Source organism: Solea solea, chromosome 6 (genome assembly GCF_958295425.1).
Source record: "Solea solea chromosome 6, fSolSol10.1, whole genome shotgun sequence".
NCBI lineage: Eukaryota > Metazoa > Chordata > Actinopteri > Pleuronectiformes > Soleidae > Solea > Solea solea.
The window spans coordinates 5,011,303-5,028,849 of NC_081139.1; the positions used below are offsets into that span (position 1 = coordinate 5,011,303).

Sequence of the window (17,547 nt, forward strand, 5' to 3'; positions counted from 1 at the left end):
TTTACAGAAACACACATAATGTAAACCAAAGCTCCTCAGTGGCACAGAGCCAATGATCCTGAAATCCTGTGCCTCTGGTTATTTCTGAGGCTGCTGTGGTTGACATGTCTCTTCAGTGATGCAGGATTTGGAAAATGGCGAAACAATGCTGCTGTTTTATCCCAAATGTTTCAAACCCCTTTGTCCCAGTTAACTTTAGATTTAAATCATGTGTCTGTGACTGAGTCAGTTGTTGAAAATGGATGTTTGCGCGAGTCCTGAGTCCTGAGGATGTTTTTAGTCAAACCTCAGCTTATTTCTTACCATGAAAACATGTCTTGTCTCCGTCTACTACCATGTGTAGTAGATATTTCAGGACTCGTTATTAATGCATGAAGGCAGACCTGAGATGGGCGACAGTAAAATGCATCAGCTCCAGTAATGTGGCTACTGTACTGGACCATGGTGTTGAATATTCATCTATAATCCCATCCAGAAGTGCTATATGTATTTTTTTACCACTGTTGCACAGCCAATGTTAGTATTAAATGAGTCCAGTAATGATGTTTGATGCTGGATGTCTAACATTTAATACTAACTTTTGGCTGTGCTACCTGTGCTTGGATAGAAATGCCACTATAAACTCTTGTTTTACTTTCATTTCTCTCAGCTCTTTCCTTCCTACTCGCCACCAAACCTCTCCTTTCATTTTCTGATAGTGAGCCACCAGTCTTTACCACTACTTTAAATAAATACATTTATTAATCCCAAGAAAGCATGTGCTTCATTGGAAATTACTCCCAGGTCAAGTGACTCTGAGATGCGATGCGATGACTCTGGCCCTCTTTGGCATTAAAATGCGTTTTCTGACCAAAGTCAAAGATGCAAATTAGTAACCGCAAACATTATGACTGAGGATCATGATGGTGGTGTTGTTGTTTTTTTTCTTCACGGTTTTGTCAGTGGCATCACAGTTCATGCATGAGTGGACAAGCGTGGTCCCCAGGGTGAAAGAGGCTTCAGGGAGATTATTAGTATTATCTCTGGTGAAGAAAAGGCTCCATCCCTACAACCTGTTGCCTGCAAGAAACCACATTAGTCAGCAGAGAAAACTTAAGATGTGCCTTTAAATAGTGACCAAATGCTATAATGTGAAAGCAAGCAGCTGTCATAACACTTTTGAAAATAGATGGAAACACATGACAGATATACAGTGAATATATAGCATCCAGATTCCTACCACGCAGATCTGAGACAAGCCCAAATACATGGCACGTGCACAGATTTATACTTTCCTTTCCTTTGTTGTTAAAACACAGCACTGGCAAAAGAGAAGCATGCTTCAGCCCCGAGGACGGCATACATATCATCTGCCAATCGATCCATTAAATATTCAGATAAATCAGCAGGCACTCGTGTTTGAGAAATAATACGTCATACAGAACAGGCTGTTTAAAACACCAAACATGCATAATACATCTGACATACACCATCTATCTATCTATCTATCTATCTATCTATCTAAAATGTTGTACTGCTCGAGTGGAAATGGGATTGCGATTGTTTAAAAGTTACAAAGAAATGGGTGGAGAAAAAAGTCTGGTATGACGAACAGACCTAAAACACACACCAGACATAGCAAATGTTTCCTTCTTGAGTTTGGACGTTCGGTTCCAACTCTACTACCTTATTTATTTTATCTCGTAGCTCCACCCCTGCAAGTCCTCTCAGAGAAAAGTGGAAATTTCCAGTAATTCCTGCTGCTTTGCATGAACTGTTCCTCCTCCGCCTCCTTCTTCTATTTTCCCGCCTTCCACTCTACCTGCTCTTTACTGCTGAATGACAAACTGAACACCATGTTGCCCAGCAGTGTATATATATATATATATATATATATATATGTATATATATATATATATATATATATACACATTTCCATGGATTTCTGCTTGTTGTGGTATAGGACTAAGATGCTTTCACTGAACACATTGAAAACATTAGATTTCAGTGAGTTTTATTTCGGTCAAGGCCAGATTAGTAATTACAATAATCATCATCATCAGCAGATGATGTTACTCCCTGACTGAATCTATATTTTAACAGTTAAGCAATATGGAGACTATTACGTTACCTCTTGAATGATAATCATGTGTTGGTTTGGGATCACAGAACAGATTGTAGATTAGCATTTTTATGTCTCTGGCTAATCTGATATTCTGGTTTTCGCACCGCAGATTGCCACAACTACGACATGCGGCTACAGACGGATTAAAGACTCAAGTAATGTGACAAGCACTTCACTGATTACAGTGAAGGTGTGGCTCAGACGTCAAAGTAAAACACTATCTTTATTTCTTTACAGCCTGGTCCAGGGTGTCTCTGCTTTGTACATCTGTGGTTTTTATAACTTCCTCACTGACAACCAGATAACGTAAATATGAGCTATCATGATTGAAAAAAAATGTATTTGAGTAAAAAATGAAGGCACGAGACAGCTGGACTGGAGAAGTTTGAGTGTGTTGATGGCATGAGGCTCACTGACCTTAGACCCATTGTGAAGCACCAACAAAGAGCCATCTGCACTGCTGCAACCACAGCTGAGATGAGGGACTCCGGGGGGGGGGGGGGTTTACAGGCACGGAGCGAGTGTGTGAAAGAGAACACAATCATTAATGACGGGAACTTGAAATGGTGCTCGATCACATCGATAATGTGTTCAATTACTGGTTGGGAAAATTTCAGAGGTTTATACTCAGGGAAAACACAGAGCTGCATCAGCCGGGGAAAAAAAGTGGCTGTTTCTGCCGCTGCTTAAGTGGAAGACAAGAGCTGCTGGCCTAGCCTAATCACTCAAGAGCACATTTCCTGCCTCCTGCATGATGATGACATGAAGTCAACTGAAGCTGTTGCAATATTTCACCCAAAAAACCGGCTTGGCGGGCATCCCATTCATTCATGAATTATTCTCTGCACTTGTTCACTCGTTTTCCTGTTGGAATATCTGGATTTAGAAGGTTACAATATCAGCTTGGACGTGAATGGGTTTTGCGGCGCAGCCCATATTCAATTTTCCTACGTGATGCATTTAAAAAAACATGGAAAAACAAAGACAAAATGGTGTCAGGGGCATCTGTAAAAATTCACAAATGTTTCACAGGTAAGACATGATAGTCAGGATTGCTTAGCAACAGCAGTGAAAGAAAGAAAAAAAAATCTTGCAGCCTATGTGGCATCAGAGGAACCGTCAGTGCTGCCATCCAGTGGTGGACTGGCAGCACACGCTGTGGAGGACTAACTAGTACTGAGAATGATTCAAAGCATGCAGTGTATGTGCAAGAGAAGGAAATAGATTCAATTATTTGCGAGGTGCAAAAACCTGATGAATGGAAAGGGATTCGATGGTAGAAACAATAGTCTAATCTTTCAACCCTGGACACCATTCAAAAACGTGCTCACTCATTTGATTGGTCAGAAAAATGTACTAGCTCTTAAGGCAGGAGGTTGCTAAGCAACATTGAGGGAGGAAGCAGGGGGGGAGGGATGTGGGTGGGAGTACTAGTTGTGGGTGGGGCGTTTTTAAGGGGACGGAGCATAGTCATAGTCAGACAATCTTTCTGGGGAAATACCTGGAAAAATTCCCAAATAAATACACAAGACAGGAGACAGAGGGCTGGTGTAATCTCCAGGGGTCACTTAAGAGGTCACCGTGCTAAAAAAACCTTTAGAGTAAGAAGAAAGTTGACAAGAACAAGAAAAGAAAAAGGTTCTTTAACTGCAAGTCGACACAAAATGAACTCCAGGATTAGTCCTTTAGCCGAGTGAGTGAAGAGTGAGTGACAGACAACGACAGACATGACGCTAATAAGGTGCAGCAGTCTCAGGTCACAGATAAGAGTGTATGAGGAAACTCTACCTGTGGCTGTGCCTGTTTGTTCTTGTTGGCATGGCTGGGTGTGTATGTGTTTCCAAAGAGCTGTTTAGAAAATTACCTTTTAATTATGATAAGCTTAGCCGACCTAAATGCAAACTCAACAGTCTACAATGTATACAAAATAACAAAAGTAAAGGCTAAAATGACAGGAGAGAGAGGTGGTGCAGAGAAAGTGCACTAGGAAAAAAGTATTAAGCAACTGGAGCTGCAGACAAGGTGGAAAATGTGCTTATGAAGAGAGGTGGAGTCAAAAAGGTAGAGGATGGCAGGAGGCCGGGGGGGGTGGCGGCTGCTGGTAGGTACAGCCTGCACAAGGAGGAGGGCCTTGGAAATGGCTGCTGCAGGCGGTCTCTACAGGCAATGGGGTCTCTTTTGTCAGGAGCAGGAAATGAGGTTTCTGTTGTGATAAAAGAGAATGTTTCTATGGCAATGCAGCGAGCCGTGTGCACAGAGAATTTGTCAGGAGGCTTTGGTGGAAGGAGGGAGGGAGGGAGGGGAGCTGAGTGAGGTTTGGATTTCAAAAGCAGCCTCCTCCATCTCATCTCCCACCCCTCTGCATTTCCACGGCACCCTTTTATCTCTGATAATCTGTTTTCATAGCGCCACAGTTGACACCGCGAAGGAGATACATGTGAAGCTGCTGCTTCATCAGGCGTTACAGTACATGTTTACAGAGTAACAACAATTACAGCTGTCAAAACACGCAAAGGGAAGAGCTCAACAAACACACCTATCTAATTTACCGCTCAACTCAGGCAGAATAATTGACATTTCAGTCGTTACGCTTTTGTTGAATTACCCCTTTACTTGCAAATGTATTATAAATAAAAAATAAAAAAATCACCTTTGACCTTTAAAGCCTAAATATAGTCACAGGCTTTGTTAATTGTTTCACAGAGGAGTGAGTAAAAATATATTTCTTAAAATAAGTTCCTGATTTTCTGTGTTGCACAGAGGAAGTTTCTCTGTGCAGCAGTGAACGCCGGCTCTGCCCCGACACAGTCAGGATGTTTAGATAAGATGACATTTGAAACTACTGAGAATCAAAGTGATTTTTTTTATTTTTATCCTTGCACATCACAAGCGTCAATGACTGGTGGTGAAAACAAGACACACACACTATCCCGATATCACTGCTACACACACAAAGAAGGGATGGTAATCTGCCAGTGTGCCTTCAGTGTCTGACTGAGCATGAACACTCACTGATGTTAATGATTGTTGAGAACGGTTTGACAGACATGTCATTTGGCACCGTTTTAACCAAATGAGTACATAGTTTATGATAGGAAACGGCACTGACACGCGCAAATACACATAATTATAATCCCACCAACAGTCGATGGTAGAAACTATTTCCGAATCAAGGGCTTGGCGAGCAAATTAAAAATTACAAAAGGTTCTGCTGCCCTCAACCTTTTCATTTGAGTATAGCACCATGTACCATGTAATGGAGAACAGCCAGCAAGGGAGGCCAGATTGTGTAGTCAAAGCCAGATGGCAAGTCCCACATCAAAAGCACAGCTGGTTACCAGAGTCTGAAAATCTTTATGGCTCCAAAGCTAATTGCCCCAAAAGCAAATTAGCTCCAGCTAAACAAATCAGCATATACTGTTGTATATAGCAGGCTCATGATTCATAATAAAAGATGAAATACACAACATGCTTTTGAGCGAGGCCTTTAATGTGCACATGTGCAAACTGCAAGGTTTTTACGCTGGTTCTGTCAATAGCCATGGCCTCCACTTATGCTAAATAGTGAAAACAAGACCATAGATTGTGTATAATGAGAACAGGGATGGGGGGGGGGGGGGGGCAGGGGGGGTCATCATTATTAAACTGATCAGGTCAATGTGTCTGATCCGTCTTCCAGGGAGTCCCAGCTGTCCGTGCACAGGCTGAACTCCTACTGAACCTACAAAAATCACATTCGACACCAAAAAAACTGATCCTATGAATAGTCATTTCCCGTCTATGTAGAACTCACTTTTATAATTCTTCTGCGCAGTTCTTCCTGTGAAAGTGGTCTTTCCTCGTCAGTTACGACAGCCTCCTCTGCATCATAAGCCACACTGAGGAGACACACGTTTTTGTGAGGACATGCAAAGATTTCATTACAAATACGTGGATATCCAGAGGGTAAAAAAAGGCTGACCTGTTGATTGTTGGCTGGATTTTGGTGTTTTCCTGAAGCTGCTCTGGATTTTGACCCAAAAGGATTTTAGCCAGGTCTCTTGGATTGTAGTCCTTTTCTAAATCCTGCAAAGAAATACAGATGTATACTGAATTTGAAGTGATGGGAATGATGTTCCCACCAGGAGCCACAGTTCAGCAGATTACCTTGGAGTTGAGGAAATCTTGAATGGTGAGCAGCTCATTGGTCTTCTGTTCTACCAGACCCAGGTAGAACATGATGTTGTTTTCGCTGATTCCCTTCGACAGGCCCAGCATGTCCTCCATCACTGAGCGGTCACACTGTAGCTTAGAGAAGGTGCTGTTCACTCCTGTGTAGCGGGTCAAAAAAAAGTCAGACTTTCCTTGTTTTTTTTTTTCCAAATCTGTCATGTGCTGTATGTAGAGTAGGTATTCTAGTAATGAATGAGTGGGTATGTGAGATACAAGCACACACAGTACATGTCATTTCCATGGGACATTTCCTGGTCAAATATTCAGGACTGTATGCCACTCAAAGCACTTTACACGGCAGCTTTACCATTCATTACACGCACATTTATATGCAGAGCTTTTTCAAAAATGGCACAGCCACACTTGTCTTGCATGTGACCCAGACTATACTGGACATATATATATATATATATATATATATATATACATATACATATATTTATATACACATATATACATATATATATATATATACATATATACATATGTATATATATACATATACATACATACACATATATACTGTATATCCATACACACATATATATATACATACACATATATATATAAAAAATATATATATATATATATATATACACTATACTAATGACATGAATTAAGCACTTAAGAGGCATCCAATGGAATCATTGAAAGAAATGACTAAATTAACTGTTGGCAAACCTGTTTTAATCTTGTCCAGGATTTTGCTTATGATGCTGGCTTTGCTTTCATAGTGATCGGCTTTGGACTCTGTCTCCTTCAGCTGTCCGTCAATGTCTCTGAGCAAAGAGCGATGATCGTGCTCCTGTTGCAAACCTTTCATTCGAAAGTGCTCCATCTCCTCTTGCATCTGCACAGTCACATACTTCAGATAAATGACATGCCTCCACCAAGGTCACTCACATTCCGGCAGTGTCTTACTCTCGCTTACTTATTAAATCATTTAATGTTTATTGTAAAAATCCATCCTTTAATTTTTTCAGTTATGCTGTTCAAAGCCAAACATCAAACTATGGCTAAAAACACAACCTCGTTGGTGGAAATGATAATGTTTTCTTTGTGACTGTGGACTAGAAATCAAGTTACACATGAGCAGGAGAACCAGCCAGGTCAAGGAAACATACTTACATGGTTGATTTGATCCCTCAGGGCTTCAACCTCAGTGTTTTGCTCGTTAACAAAATTGAAGAGCGCTAAGTTCCGGTCTTCAGCTGTGCAATGAAACCACAATGTGATACATTTTAAATCCACTAAGCTTAGTAGGGAAATGAAAATGCAAAGATGTTCGAATAACGTATCCAGACCACATGCATTATAAAAAAAAAAAAAAGACCAAATAAGCACTGCCTGAATAAGAAAGAGTTGTGTTGAGCTGGTAAGATTTACCCTGGATGAATCTGGTCACCAGCATGTGCAGATCCTTCTCTTCTGTCACTGTGCAGATTCTTTCAAAAACCTCCTCCAGAGCATCCAGCGACTCTTCCCCTGCATCCATCCTCTGCTGCTCCTGCTGTTCTGACACTGGAACGACCACCGTCGTAGGAATAGAAAGCAGAGTCCTGATTATGTGACGGTGACATCAGACGTGAGAAGCGATGTCTGTGTGTATACAACACCAGGAGAGCAGAGGCAAGGACTGTTTATCTTGTCAAACAGCTGAATTCATGTTTTGTTTTTGTTTTTTTAACAGGGTAGAATTCACTTGACGCTGACACTGTTAAAGTGTAAACCCCACTGTACTGAGAAACATAGAGATTCATGTGGAGCTGATCAATGGTTTGAATTTAATATATATATATATATATATAGATATATATATACACACATATATATCTATATATATACACATATGTATAAATACATATATATTATATTTAAAAGTTATGTAAAGCAGAAGAAAATGGATGGATGGAAGATGAGAGTGAGTGTATAGCATGATGTAAAAACTGCAATTTTAACTTTGACATCATACCCTGTTTGTGTCCCATGTCTTGGCCGTTGTCCTGGCCGCTCCTCTCGCTGCACTTGGTGGTCATGAACTCTTTCAGGCAGTTCTCGTGTGCAATCACCCTTTCCAGTTCCTTCATCTCAGCATTGTACTGGGCCAGGTCCTTCACCGCCTTTTCCCTCATTGCAGTCACTTTGGACTGAGCCTCCGCACTTAAGCAGAAGAATCAATAAATTCTGGGATGATGGAGAGCGCGTCCACACTTTCACGACACTACACAACAGTCTCAACTCTGACCTGGCATCATACGCAGCAGTGGACAGGTTGATAACTTCCCCGATCTTCTTGCGCACCTCCTGCAGCTCCTAGAACACACAGAGACCGACAGATGTGCTTGTCAAACTTGACAACGTAAAGCCACAAAATAACCAACTCAACAAACACAACACTTTGAATCATCAGCAGTGCGACAGTCTGACCTTGTCCAACCTGTTGTGGAGTTGCTGAAAACGGACACGCTCGATTTGAAGTGTCTGCAGCTCCTCTCTCAGGCGGCTGTTTTTAGTCAGCTGCTCATTGAAGCGAGTCAAAGCCTGAAAAGGATGTTGTACACAAACATTGCAAATATTACAGTAGAATGTAAAGTTGTGTACTATTAATCAGAGAGAAGTGGTCACGGCTCACCCTGTCCAGTTTGTACTCCAGCGTTTGTACGGCCTTCTTAGTCCGTCGTACCTCAGATGTCCGAGAGTCACGACTGCTGACCTCTCCTTTTCTCAGCCGTGCCAGCTTCACCTCAGTGTTTGCAATCTGTCCCACAACACAGACACATGACATGAGGACACAACATCTACATACTATAAAAAAAAACACACAAAAAGTGACTTTAATAACCTCTCTTTTCAAGTCTTTGTGACACTGCTTCTCTTTTCCCAGCTCCTCTTCTAACATGTCCCTCTGCTCCAGCAGAGCTCGGAGACTCTCGGCGTCCTCGCTGTCCTGCTGATGGCGGGACAAGCTCTGAGACACACCGAGGTTTCGATGCAGCTCCTCCTGCTCCTTCAGCAACTTGTCTATCTCCTGCCTCCACCCACAACACACAAACAACTCATTAGAGGATTGAACACACAACACTGTGTACATTGTAATGCCAGAGAATGTTTTTATTAATTGATTTATTGATTGATTCTTCACTGTTGTTTGCGGATCTGCTCTCTGGCCTCCATGCTGTAAGCCTGTCGATCTCCCTCCATGATCCTGAACTGTCTTTGCAGTTTGGCGAGCTCTGATTCTGATTCAATGTCAAACAACTCGTTCATTAATTTGTTCATTCATTCACATAAGGCATGTTCTATCATTTGAGAAAGCTAATTGATTCACAATAAGATCAGTACCATCGATATCCATCTCCTTACTGTCCGAGAGTGCACTTGTGATCGATCTTCTCCAAGATATGGTTTCAACTGTGCTTTGCTGGTAAGAAATATGAAAATGTGAGCCGATACTTTAAACAAAACATGTGTATATAGTAAATATGCAATTGTTTATTGCGTTAATGAATCTGATGAAAACAGAACCTGAGACCAAATATGTTCTAAAAAGCAGTTTCTTTTAAGCAGGATGTGATATGTGAAGCTGAGTATGACCTATTTATTTTCATTGTTTTCTTCTTCATCATCATCTCTGCTCTTCGTGAAGCACTTTGTAAAGGTTATACTATTATACAAATGACATTAATAAGATAAACATCAGAATTCTTAATCCAAGGCGTCATAATCAAACATCTACATATAGTATAAAGCTAGTTAAACATGTTTAATTATAATCTTAAAGAATAGTTAACATGAGGCATTATACTATTATAGGACAGGTTATGGAAACTACTACACACACACACACTGTATTTTAGTACCAAGTCAAACCATTAAAAGTCGGCATTTTCCTTCATAGCTGTTACACAAGACTACATTAATCTTAGTTATGGTTGTTAAGGAGAAAGGAATTCGTCTCACCAGCTGAAAGTTTTAAAACTGACGAACACGGAGACTTTTCTGAAGATTAACAACAGCAGCCTCAGTTGTTAGCAACCGTTGCTAAGAGAGCCGGAACATGAAGTCACTGGCTCGGGCTGTTTTAGACAGCAACAACAGTGAAGACGGTCGGGTAAAACTTAATTTAATCTTAATAATAATAGGTACAACTACATAAAACTCCGACAAATGAGCCACGTGTTTAAATAATTACAACCTACGTTTTAAGTGTAAGGCGCCCCGCCCCTATCCCTCCTCTGATTGGGTTAAAAGAACTTTAGGTTAAGAAATTAACCCCGGCTCTTTGAAACATGAGTGAGGCATCTCACTATGGGACACGCCCTCCGCGGTTGTCCCCCAGAGGGGCGGTGCTCTATCCAGTTCTTATAATACATCCATGGGAAAATAAAACACATGTTGGAGTTAATTCTTAAAAATGAATTTTTTATACATTTAAGACAATCATGGGACAATAAATCCTTAACCACACCTTCAGTAGGAGGATATAAGTCGTCCTCAGTAAGAGTGGGAGTGTAAGCCCTGTGACTTATTTCATTTTCACATCAGGGACAAATAAGGGAGGGCAAAAACAGAACAGATGAAACATACTTTGTCTGCTTGATTTTAAAGTGTTTAATGTTCAATGAGGTCAACTGCAGAGCTGAGATCAACGTTTTCAAAACTGATGTCTGGACAACTCACTCATTTATAACACAAAGACAACCAAACATGATTTCTAAACAGACCTTTGGTCTGAACGTGTACTTTTACACTCAGGGTGCAGGTACAGGATGCTCCAGATACAGACAAAAAACAGATATTACATCATTTCAGCTGCTTAACATGCGCACATACACTTAACCATACATTTTTGTACAATGAAGAGTGTCCTGTCACTGGAGACATAAGCAAACTAATCACCAGTGGGCCTCCAGTACTAGTGTGTGGAGAAAATAAAAACATTTCAATATAAATCGAGATATCCTTGGATTTACAGTATAAATAGTGTTGAGCTTAACTTTTTTGGTTTTATTTTGGAGTGGACTGCTCATTTAGTGCTCATTTTATTTATTTTATTATTTATTTATTTTGCTGTTAATACTTTGACACAGAAATTACACCGTTACAACAAATGAACTCGGAATTAATTAAAATAAAACTAGATAAACTATATATTTGTGTGTTTTTTTTGTACCAAATGATTTTTCAAATTATTTACACACAAATGACAAGGAGTAAATATGGGAGCAGCTGGGCAATTCTCTTCTTTGCTTATTTCGCTCAATAAATTTGTATTTGAGTATAAGTTATTTTTTTCATTTTGTGATTATTTCTCTTACAAACAATATGGTAATGCGCATATACAGCAGGTTTATGCAGCACTTCATAAAAACCAAACAATGGTGCTAGTGCTTCTGAAGCAGTGTCGCCATTGCATAGTTTATCCACCAGAGGGCAGAGGCGAGTTCATTTTTCAACTATAAAATCTGCTCAGACTGAATCTTAAAGAAAAATACAAATCATACAAGGAGACATGCATTTTAAATGTTGTCTCTGTACATCAGGAATTTTAATGTTAAAAATCATAATTTGGATACATTTATGTTGATATTTCGCTTCAATCTCCATTTTCTTTGATGCTCCAATAAACATAAGAATAACTCCCACATCCAGTTTATTATTTTATTGTTTTCAGTCGGTGTGTTTGATTGTAAACAACATGAACATTTTGCTAAAATTGTTTTCTATCACAAGACTAACAAGTATTATTTAATATCTGAAATTGCAATGAGATGCTTTCTACATGCAGTTTATGCGACTTAAATATTCGTGGTTGAAAAATGATTCAGCAATATAGGAATAAAGCAGTATGCTTCATCACTCACATACAAACCATAGAAATAATCATTTTATGAAAGGTGTGATTCTTGTATTCTTTTTTAAATAAGAATTGTGCTGTGTTATCTTTCAGAGGTTTATTTCCCAGGCTATGTCTGCGGCTCCTGCTCAACTGGTCTCGGTGGAACAGCCTCTAGAAAGGTACAGAATTGCTCTGGTTTATTTAAGTCTGGTTTCCTCAACAGCAAGTAGCATTTTGGGACATAGTAGGCGACCACCACTCCCAAGTTAGTTCCCAGGTCGAAAGAAACATGAACAATGCTTTTGCCCTTGTCACTTAAGCCTATGTAAACTGGAATAAAGGTCAACCAAATCACACAGTAGATCAGGCAGGAAAAGGTGATGTCTCTGGCGAGGTTATACTGATGAAGAGGCTTTACGGCCATGAACGTGGCCATGAATGACACCAGGGCCAGTAAAGCATTGAAACCTTGCATTAAGGCAAATGCAGTCAAAGGTATCACCGGACATGCCAGAAAGTCATTCACAAACGTTATAGTCATATGAGCCATGTGTTCAGACAGCGACGGCGACTCGTGACCAAACCAGCTGCAGAGACTGGCTTGTACAACACAGCACACGAGCACAAACAGCCAGCTCCCATAGCCTCTGATGATGTGGAGCTGAGAGGCTGCTCTGTCTGGAAACTCAGTCACATAGAATATCTGTCGGTAACAAAAGAAGATTTTAGCTTGTTCACAATGTCGTTTTATTCGTGAATAGTCTATGTCATTCCTCACCTGCAGTGAAATGGACGTGACAATGGATAATGCGCCCGTTTGGAAAAAGCAGGTGAGGGGCAGCTGAAGACGACACTTTGTGTCCCCCAGTTGTCCCAGAAAAAGCAGCAGGCTGAGGCAGCCTCCGATCAGGCTGAGGAGAGCCACCAAACTCTGAGTCCCACCTGAAGCCATGACCATTGGGGTCTGCCGGTGCTTCAAGAACACGGCCCCGACAGACACCTGACACAGCAGCAGCAGCACTCCGGCCAGTATCATGGCCAGAGCTTCAGGTGTGTCCCAGGACAAAACGACAAAGGTGGGTTTAGTGCAACTAGTGCTGCGGATCAGGGACCACTGACCTTTAGGGCACTCAGTGCACTCGATGTCATCTGGAGTATGAAAGGACAACAGGACAATTTTTTTAATGAACAAACCAACTCAAACCATGACTGTTTGTGAAGGATAACACTTTTTGTTAGGGATTATTCTGTTGTTATTATTCTGCCTCTGTTTGGTCTTCATGAACAGACAATGAGCTCAGTCAAACTATATTACCAAGCCTGACCATGTATTCGTATGAACACAGTCACAGCACAGCAGTGAGCAGAAGAGTGTTATCTTGTCAAAGTACAGAACAAAGGAGCACTTCTTTGTGTTGTCAAACGCACTCCAACATCTCGCTTTACTAGCGCAATGTTGTCTGTTGCTGTCTCGACATAAAATGCATCGCTTCCTGTGTGCAGCGTGGCAGTCACAACATCTAACCATGATTATACTAACACATAGGGAGAGAGTTGAAAGGAGTGTCCAGGAGAGGACAATAACTAACCTATTTGCTTCTCAAATGATTCATTATAAACTTGATAAAGCTTTGTTTGTCAAATTTCTGCAAAAAATGGAAAACATCATTTCGTAAGTCTGGTTTAAAGGAGAATCTGAGCAGGTTTAAGTCTTGGAAAATTAATTTCCTTGCAAACTTATGACAAAACACAAGGTTTTGCTCACATGAAAGTGCTCTGAATGTTCTCCTCTGGAAAATCAGAATATTTCTCACAAGGTTGCTCTACTTTACTGTAAATAAGAGTCAGATTAATTGAGGAAAATGATTACCCTCATATGCCCGATAAGTGCCGGGCAGACAGTCGATACAATCATAACAGCAGGAGTGGAAGCCTTTGACTCTGCGGATTTGCCCTTTATCACATTCTGCTGAACACCTGGACTCAGGAACCTGCAAAAAATGTAGCATCACTTTTTTTTGGATTTTCATGGTTTTAAGCGTCCAACAATTTGATGGATTTCTAACGACAAAGTGTTCTGAAAGTTTGTTTGAGTTTTTAAATAAATGGCAGAAATTACCTTGGAGTCTTCTGTGTGCCACCTGAAGAGCGACTTGTTGATAGACAGACTTTCGTAAAAGGTTCCAACGTGCATAAAATCTAAACCGGATGCACCCCATTTCCACTGAATCACGTTGTATCCTATGTTTGGGTTGCCATTGCTGTCAAACACTAAATGAGTGCCGCTGACGTTTACCGACGTATTCCTCAAAACCCTCAGCAGCTGCAAAAGATTTTATTTATTAATTACAAACTTCAGACAAACACACACACACATATATGTATATATATATATATATGTATATATACATATATATGTATATATATGTATATATAGCAGCTAAAATAAAATCACCTCCCATGGGTAGATTTTGGTTTTCAGTCCCCATTTACAGGCAGTTGAATTGCAGTCCAGAAGATTATGCAGTGCCTCTGCGACACTGTAGATGGCGGCATACACACCAAAAGCTGAACGCTGCACTGCAGGAGCTGTCACCAAGGTAATATTAGCAGGTGATAAGTACCAACACTGTGGGCAGGGGTTGCTGGGGTCGGCAGTCGGTACCGGACCAGACATCGATTGCCTCTCCTCACTAATTTTGGCAAAAAGCTTGTGCGTGTAGACGGGGAGCAGGTCCAGGTTCTGTGTCCTGTCAGTGAATCCAATGACTGTGCCAATTGACTGAATGTTGGGAAGAGTCGTCAGTCTGTAATGGACGGCCCAACCTGTGCTGGCGATCCATACTGCTGTCATGTTCCTCCTGATAACCTGTAATAGATTGGACTGTGATAAAGTGTAACAGTTGTGTCATCACACTCTGATGTGGATTCTGTGCCAACACTAACCTCGCTAAAAAAGATCTCAGCGGACGGAGGGTCAGAAAAGACCACGACCACATGCACTTTTGTTGCTATGATATTTCTAACGATGGTTCTGATTGCTGGTTCGGGGTTAGTGTACACTGGAATCAGAGCCTGATAGGCCACACATATAGACATAGCCTCCGCCAACTTGGAGAATTGCTCCACACCTCGTTGTCCGTACTCCTCATCACTTCCCACCACTGCTACCCAGTTCCAGGCAAACTCGCGCAGCAAGAGTGCCATGACTTCCACCTGCCACTTGTCAGTGGGCACCGTACGGAAGAAGGACGGGTAGTGGAGATTGTCGCTGAATTTGTCGCTGGTTGCACCGTAGCTAATCTGAAGCGAGAACACAAAGACAACAGAAGTGACAACAGTGGATGAACACACTGAAACAAAATTCAAGTCCAATTTCATCTTCATGACAAAGACCTGAGGCATGAGGAAGAATCCCAGGACTTTTCCAATGACGGACACCAGTTCGGAGCTGTAAGGACCAATCACAGCTGATATCCTGGGCTCATAGTTGGTGTAATTACACTCCACAGACAGTGCTTTGGTAGATTTGGCAGTGAGGAAGGAGAGCGTTGGCCTCACAATGACGGCCGCTTGTTTGCATGTGTCGTAGGTTTCGTAACCCAGTTTGATACCGGGGAGCAGAATTTGGTTTGCGTTGATCTCATCCACTGCATATTTCATCACAATAGAGAGGCCCAGTCCCAATTCGTTCACCCTTTGGGATCCCAAGCAGAAGACAACAAACAAACAAACAAAGGAAAAGCCTCATTAGTCAGGTTGAGAAATGACAAAAATGACTAAAATACAAACATATTACTTTTCACAGCTGATGTTGTTAGGCTTCGTCCTCTGGCTGAGGTTGCTGGAGAGGTCATTGATGGAGAAAAGCCCTCCCAGCATAATGTCCCCAGGCAAACTGAAGAGATTGGTCGAAATGTCGTTGAACCATTCGGGCGAACCGTTCACACAGCAGCCGAGTCTGAACTGCCAGCACAGAACCAGCAGAATAAAAGGTGAGACCATGATGCAGATGCACTGGAGACTGAAGCCGGAGCGATGACAACATGTGAATATGTGCCAGTGAAAACAGGTGATATTGTTGTATGCAAACTGTGGGCGTGTTTGGCCCCTCCCTTCCCTTCCCTGACCACTTGAAGAGAAAATATCCATAATTACAAATTATGTTAAATGGTCTCTATAATATTGCCCTACATTTACATTTGTGGTTTGATTGGACATAAGGTGACGACTTTCATTGTGATATTATTAAAGAAATGTTTTGCTATTGTGATTCAATCCTGAATAAAACCCTGAATGGAGGCATTGTATTGTTTGACATTATGTTTTTTTTCCCCCATGTTTTACACAATGGTTGTTTGTAACTCATGTTACACTGTGTGTGTGTGTGTGGTTTTCATTTTCCAGGGAATTTGCTTATGGCTTGCACACCGAGTGTCTCTGATAAAACTGTCAGGAGATAATTCGTGTCACGCAGGCTTTTGTGTGTTGTGTTTTTTTGAGTTTTTTGTCTATCACATAACATTTCAGTGACATTTTTTTTCCCACCAATTTATGATGAGATTGAGTCGTTTTATTGAAAATCACATGTACATGCTCACCCTGATGATTCTGGTTCTGACCCACAACTACTCATTTACAGTATTCATGCAGTAATAACTACTATTTCATTATGAACAGACCGTTCATAAGCAAGCTCATAGGATAGACTAGAATAGAGAGGGCCTGAATATGACTCTATTACATGTTATTAACATTAACTTCTTAAGTTCTTTCTCTCTCTAGTTTGTGTCTTTCCTTCCTGTCCTCTCTCTCTCTGTGTCCTCATCTTGCAGGCTGCAGGATCCAGATCCAGTTTTGAGGCAAAGACTGTTATCTTGTCATATTTCTTGGCTTTTTGGAGCACTAGAATTCACTTCTGACTCTTTTAATGAGCACTTCTTTGTGTTGCGACATCTCGCTTTACTAGCACAATGTTGCTGTCTCGACATAAAAGGCATCACTTCCTGTGTGCAGCGTGGCAATCGCAAGATCTAGCCATGATTATACTCAGACATATGGAGAGAGTTGATCGGAGCTGATCGGCTTAATTAGCATTGCATGAACTTGTTTGATTTGTTTAGAGTTTAGAGGCTATTATTATTAGCATTAGCCGTAGTATTATTGTCTTTATTATTATGCTATAATTAAAAATGACATTGGTATAATTATTTATCAATAATCGCTGCTGCTGCTTCTGCCTGTATAAATGACATGGTCCAAGACAAGTTTCCCCTATTGGACAATAAAGTACATGAATTGAATTATGTAATACTGTAGTGATAACTGTACTTCAGTTATAATGTCGTTCAGAGTATTGGTGTAATAATGCATTAGTGACTACCGTGCCCTC

At 40.9% G+C, this 17,547-nt stretch overlaps 2 protein-coding genes across 3 annotated transcripts; both read right to left on the reverse strand.

Annotated features, from left to right (window-relative positions):
- Positions 1-5,036: 5,036 nt before the first annotated feature.
- On the reverse strand, positions 5,037-10,533 carry odad1 (outer dynein arm docking complex subunit 1). Of its 2 annotated transcripts, XM_058631957.1 has the most exons (15): positions 10,277-10,533; positions 9,659-9,737; positions 9,459-9,555; positions 9,159-9,348; positions 8,949-9,074; positions 8,744-8,857; positions 8,562-8,629; positions 8,289-8,476; positions 7,703-7,837; positions 7,445-7,527; positions 6,998-7,166; positions 6,251-6,414; positions 6,066-6,169; positions 5,898-5,982; positions 5,038-5,825 (listed from the first exon to the last, which is right to left on the reverse strand). In XM_058631957.1, the coding sequence occupies exons 2-15, from the start codon at positions 9,669-9,671 to the stop codon at positions 5,817-5,819; spliced, it is 1,545 nt and encodes a 514-aa protein (XP_058487940.1). In that variant the 5' UTR covers positions 9,672-9,737; positions 10,277-10,533; the 3' UTR covers positions 5,038-5,816. The 2 variants fall into 2 exon arrangements, with proteins under 2 accessions (XP_058487939.1, XP_058487940.1); XM_058631956.1 differs by having other exon boundaries at positions 5,037-5,982.
- A 1,430-nt stretch (positions 10,534-11,963) lies between these two features.
- Positions 11,964-16,160, reverse strand: LOC131461173 (taste receptor type 1 member 3-like). The gene is made up of 8 exons (XM_058632223.1): positions 15,955-16,160; positions 15,552-15,852; positions 15,102-15,458; positions 14,611-15,024; positions 14,275-14,478; positions 14,026-14,146; positions 12,934-13,304; positions 11,964-12,858 (listed from the first exon to the last, which is right to left on the reverse strand). Exons 1-8 carry the CDS (start codon positions 16,158-16,160, stop codon positions 12,283-12,285), a joined length of 2,550 nt encoding a protein of 849 aa, XP_058488206.1. The 3' UTR covers positions 11,964-12,282.
- Positions 16,161-17,547: the final 1,387 nt, after the last annotated feature.

What these genes read in the sequence shown, in the direction of transcription:
- odad1 (XM_058631956.1), bottom strand. An exon ending in GAGCAGATCCGCAAACAACA is followed by an intron (nt 9,349 to 9,458) that starts GTGAAGAATCAA and finishes TTGTGGGTGGAG; the next exon opens with GCAGGAGATAGACAAGTTGC. An exon ending in ACAAAGACTTGAAAAGAGAG is followed by an intron (nt 9,075 to 9,158) that starts GTTATTAAAGTC and finishes GTTGTGGGACAG; the next exon opens with ATTGCAAACACTGAGGTGAA.
- LOC131461173 (XM_058632223.1), bottom strand. Translation starts at nt 16,160, where the DNA reads ATGGTCTCACCTTTTATTCTGCTGGTTCTGTGCTGGCAGTTCAGACTC. An exon ending in CTGAGATCTTTTTTAGCGAG is followed by an intron (nt 15,025 to 15,101) that starts GTTAGTGTTGGC and finishes AATCTATTACAG; the next exon opens with GTTATCAGGAGGAACATGAC. An exon ending in GGCACACAGAAGACTCCAAG is followed by an intron (nt 14,147 to 14,274) that starts GTAATTTCTGCC and finishes CATTTTTTGCAG; the next exon opens with GTTCCTGAGTCCAGGTGTTC.